General features: G+C 45.5%; 1 protein-coding gene across 1 annotated transcript; it reads right to left on the bottom strand.

Annotated features, from left to right (window-relative positions):
• Positions 1 to 249: 249 nt before the first annotated feature.
• On the bottom strand, positions 250 to 3,339 carry LOC128526124 (uncharacterized). The gene is made up of 2 exons (XM_053497711.1): positions 1,812 to 3,339; positions 250 to 1,669 (listed from the first exon to the last, which is right to left on the bottom strand). The coding sequence occupies exon 2, from the start codon at positions 1,517 to 1,519 to the stop codon at positions 707 to 709; it is 813 nt and encodes a 270-aa protein (XP_053353686.1). The 5' UTR covers positions 1,520 to 1,669; positions 1,812 to 3,339; the 3' UTR covers positions 250 to 706.
• Positions 3,340 to 5,041: the final 1,702 nt, after the last annotated feature.

Raw genomic sequence — 5,041 nt, 5'->3', positions numbered from 1 at the left:
TGGGTAACTGAGCTGTGGAGTAGATGTCCTGATCAGAGGGGACTGTGGGTAATTGAGCTGTGGAGTAGATGTCCTGATCAGAGGGTACTGGGGGTAACTGAGCTGTGGAGTAGATGTCGTGATCAGAGGGGATTGTGGGTAACTGAGCTGTGGAGTAGATGTCCTGATCATGAGGGATTGTGGGTAATTGTGTTGTGGAGAAAATGTCCTAATCAGGGGGAACTGAGCTGTGGAGTGGACGTCCTGATCAGAGGGCATTGTGGGTAACTGAGCTGTGGAGTGAACGTCCCGATTAGAAGAAATTGTGGGTAATTGAGCTGTGGAGTGGACGTCCTGATTAGAGGGGATTGTGGGTAACTGAGCTGTGGAGTAGATGTCCTGATCAGAGGGGATTGTGGGTAATTGTATTGTGGAGAAAATGTTCTAATCAGGGCGAACTGAGCTGTGGAGTGAACGTCCTGATTAGAAGGAATTGTGGGTAATTGAGCTGTGGAGTGGACGTCCAGATCAGAGGGCATTGTGGGTAACTGAGCTGTGGAGTGGATGCCCTGATCAGGAGGAATTGTGGGTAATTGTGCTGTGAAGTGGACGCCCTGATCAGGAGAGATTGTGGGTAATTGTGTTGTGGGGTATATGTCCTAATCAGAGGGAACTGTGACTTCTGAGCTGTGGAGTAGACATCTTGATCAGAGAGGATTGTGGGTAACTAAGCTCTGGGGTGGATGTCCTGATCAGAGGGCATTGTGGGTAACTGAGCTGTGGCGTGGACATCCTGATCAGAAGGAATTCTGGGTAACTGAGCTGTGGAGTGGACGTCCTGATCTGATGGGACTGTGGGTAACTGGGCTGTGGAGTGGACGTCCTGATCTGATGGGACTGTGGGTAACTGAGCTGTGGAGTAGATGTCCTGATCAGAGGGGACTGTGGGTAATTGAGCTGTGGAGTAGATGTCCTGATCAGAGGGGGCTGTGGATAACTGAGCTGTGGAGTAGATACCCTGATCAGAGGGGACTGTGGGTAACTGAGCTGTGGAGTAGATACCCTGATCAGAGGGGGCTGTGGATAACTGAGCTGTGGAGTAGATACCCTGATCAGAGGGGACTGCGGGTAATTGAGCTGTGGAGTAGATGTCCTTATCAGAGGGTACTGGGGGTAACTGAGCTGTGGAGTAGATGTCGTGATCAGAGGGGATTGTGGGTAACTGAGCTGTGGAGTAGATGTCCTGATCATGAGGGATTGTGGGTAACTCAGCTGTGGAGTAAATGTCCTGATCAGGAGGGATTGTGGATAACTCAGCTGTGGAGTAAATGTCCTGATCATGAGGGATTGTGGGTAACTCAGCTGTGGAGTAAATGTCCTGATCAGAGGGGATTGTGGGTAACTGAGCTGTGGAGTAAATGTCCTGATCAGAAGGGATTGTGGGTAACTGAGCTGTGAAGGAGATGTCCTGATCAGAGGGGATTGTGGGTAGCTGAGCATTGGAATAAACCGTAGTGTCACAGGGGATTGTAGGTAACATTGTGGTGTCACAAAGAGGTTGAGAAGGGTCACAGGGGTTTGTGGGTAGTTGAACAGTAGAGAAAACTGCAAGAGTTTCAGCATCTGATTCAGAAAGTTCTCTGGTGTCTTTAATCTCCTCAAACGCACAGACAGCAAGAGGAACCTGAACCTGAGGGAAAAGGGAACCAGAAAAATAAATGTATAAATGTTTTCAGACAATAAGTGTTGGTACTTAACACACAAAGCTGCACTCTCTTTCTCTCTCTCTCTCTCTCTCACACACACACACACACAATAATAAAGACAGATACCTCTTTGTCATTTCCTGAGTTTTGGACAGGACACTGGAGAGTAGAATCTCTAACTGCTGGCAAATAAGTCACATAATCAGTAGTTATTGTTACTGTTGTTAGTTTTGTTTTTATGATGACCAGAAATCCATTTAATTAGCGGCCATGTAACTGTGCTCAGAATGAACCAATCACCCTTAAGCTAATTGTTAAAATTATGATCATACACGTGTGGTGGGCCAGCCACCATAAAGCCAGCCTCAATTAAATTTGACAGCTGCGCACTCGGCTAATGAAGGAGAAACACAGTGCACCTTCAGCAGCGCGGCTCTCCTGAACGTAAGAGATGAACGGAGTGCCCTAACTTCTTACAGCAGGCAGCTTGTTATTAATTATCGTCCTGCAGTCATAGGCCGTCTATAAAAGGGCTGGGTACCTTCCGTTCAGTGAGTAGGATGATCAAAGCATGTTGGTTAATCTTTCTTTCCTGTTCCTCCGCAGACTCTCACCAATCTAGCAGACTGGGTGCTCCGTTCTGTCCATTTACATTTAGACACTCTTATCCAGAGCGACTTACATTTTTATCCCATTATACATCTGAGCAGTTAAAGGTTAAGGGCCTTGCTCAACGGTCCAGCAGTGGTAACTTGGTGATTGTGGGATTTGAACCTGAGATCTTCCGGACCATAATCCAATGCCTTAACCACTGAGCTACCCCTGACCACCAAGAGGAGCAAAAGGCCGTAGGCATGCAGGCTTTAACCTCCACCGTTGTTTGACCGAGGCACTGGAATGTGCACTTGTTATATTATCCCATGGTCTAAAAAAGAAGCACCTACCTGAGAGGAGCTCACCTCATTACAACCCGTCCCAGAGAAGAGAATCATTTCCAAAACAGTTCCAAACAAAGTCTCTGCGCAATAAGCCTATGCCCACAGAGACAGAGCCACCAAAGGTGGTGTCCCAGCATGTTTTTTTTTGTCTAGTCAGCTAGCCATCGCAGAGACGAACTCCGTGCCCACATAATGTGTCTCGGTGGGAGGAGCTCTGCTGGTGGAAATCTAAAATGCCCCAAAGGTGAGCTTTCTCCTTCTGCCTACCCCCCTGTCCTCTCTGTCTCAACAGATAAAGCAGAACTGTAACTTTGCGCAGTTACAGAAAGAGATTAAGCGATTACAACTCTATTGGAGGCACGTGTACAATATAAAAGTACAATACAAAATAAAAATCAGTCATGTACTCCCTATAGTAAAAGGACACTGGAAAAGGCTCAAGCGAAACAAAAGCACATCTACAACCGACCTGCGCAGCCCTGTAAAGGTGACAGAGCACTCCTGCTGCTTCCTAACGCCTCCTGTATGTTCCTGGCCCAATGGCAGTGTCCCTACGCCAAAATACAGTGAGTGGGGAGAAAAAATACTGAGCTTTATTATATAAATTTGCTTATCATATAAAGTGGATTGCTCTTGCCTCTATCACGAGATTGTGCAACACGGGGAATATCTTACTCCAATCTTACGCCCAATACCAAGAGCTAAATAAGGTAGTGGATAGGTTAGGCAATGTGTTCTCCACTGAACTAGGCCTCCACCACTTACTGTCTTACTGTAGTTAGACACTACATTGTTCGCCAGAGGCCGTATCGCAGCCCGGAAGCCTGCCACCGGGCTATAGACACCAAGGTAAATAACATGCTACAAAATAGTATTATAGAAGAGTTTACTAGCCCCTGGTCCAGCCCCATCGTAATGGTACCAAAACTCAATGAGAAAATCCATCTATGCAATGACTTTAGACAGCTAAACCAGGTCCCTAAATTTGATGCCTACCCGCTACCACAAGTGGACGACCTCACTGCTTGATCTGACAAAGGGATAGTGTTGGGGGATGTTACTTTTTATAGTAATGTAACTAATGTAACTAATTACATTACAAAATTATTGTCATTAAAAAGTAATCAGTTACATGACAACATTACTTTCTGATAAATTTAACTAGTTCGAATACTTTTCCATTGCAGAAAATAAAAACTTTCCTTTGTGAAGCACCTTTTCCACCTGACTCAGGTCCTCTAAGAGCATTGAAAAACGGGGCTAGCAGCTAGCCCAAGAAAATGCTACCTGGTGCTAACTGAAGCCCAATACCTGGATGTTCGCCGCAAAAAAAAAGAATTGGTCCCGTACGCTCATACCCATGACCCACAAAGAAAAAAAAGGTACACATCCTCCTGGAGCTAGTTGCGGCAGCAGGCATAAAGCCAGTGCCCCATATATTCGGACAGCTCCGCACTCGGCTAAAGGAGAAGAAACACAGCATGTATTATGCACAAATTTTACTTTGTGGTATGGTAACTGCTCTGCGGCTGACAAGAAGGCACTGAGAAGAGTAGTTAAATCTGTTTAAAAAAGTGTCATGCTAGATCCCACCCACACAGCACACAGTTTTTTTTTTTTTTTTTTGGCGAAGTCTTAGAGCTAAAACAACAAGACTGAGGTGCAGCTTTTTCCCTGAGACTGTGAGGATAATGAACTCAAGTAGAAGTCCCAGACTTTTCTAACCCTCCTTTAGCCAAGAGGCTGCTAACTTGGCTAGTTTTTTAGCATCAATTCATTTGTAAATTAGGTCATTACCTGAGTAATCTGCGGGGGAGTGTGTGTGTTGGGGTGAATGGTTGCTGGTAGCCTGTTTGTTTGTGTGGGGGAGGGAGGAAGGGCTGCTAAAAGCAGAGAACCCCCTTTTGTGCTGAGGTGGATAAAATCTCACTGCACATAGCCTGTAACCCTAAACCTAGTTGTATCTTTTATTTAGGAAGATATTTAATTTCATATTATTTCCTATTTCGTTTTTCAAACAAGTAAGTGGAAAATACTAAAAGAGCAGAGCGGAGTGACAGAAATATCTACCCTACCTATTTCGAGTCGCCTTCAGAGCTTCCTGTGTTTCATCAGTCTTGACATGTTTCATAGCATTTAAGAATGGACTATTCAACATGCACAGCAAACAGAGCATGTTTATTGGTTCATGGACCTTCCTGAACTAAAGGCATTTATTGCAATTGTCATCTTGCGGGGGCTTACTAAGGTTCCATCACTACGTGACTGCTGGTCAGCAAACCTGGGAAACCCACAGATCATTGAACCTATGCCACGAAACCGCTTCCAAGACATCATGCGACACCTACGCTTTAATAAAAGGCCACCCGCAGTGATCGAGCAAGGACTGATAAGTTCGCTGCAATTTCCAGTGTGTGG

Source organism: Clarias gariepinus, chromosome 6 (genome assembly GCF_024256425.1).
Source record: "Clarias gariepinus isolate MV-2021 ecotype Netherlands chromosome 6, CGAR_prim_01v2, whole genome shotgun sequence".
NCBI classification, from domain to species: Eukaryota; Metazoa; Chordata; class Actinopteri; order Siluriformes; family Clariidae; genus Clarias; species Clarias gariepinus.
The sequence above is the reverse complement of the archived record's forward strand: the minus strand, read 5'-3'. Positions and strand labels throughout refer to the sequence as shown.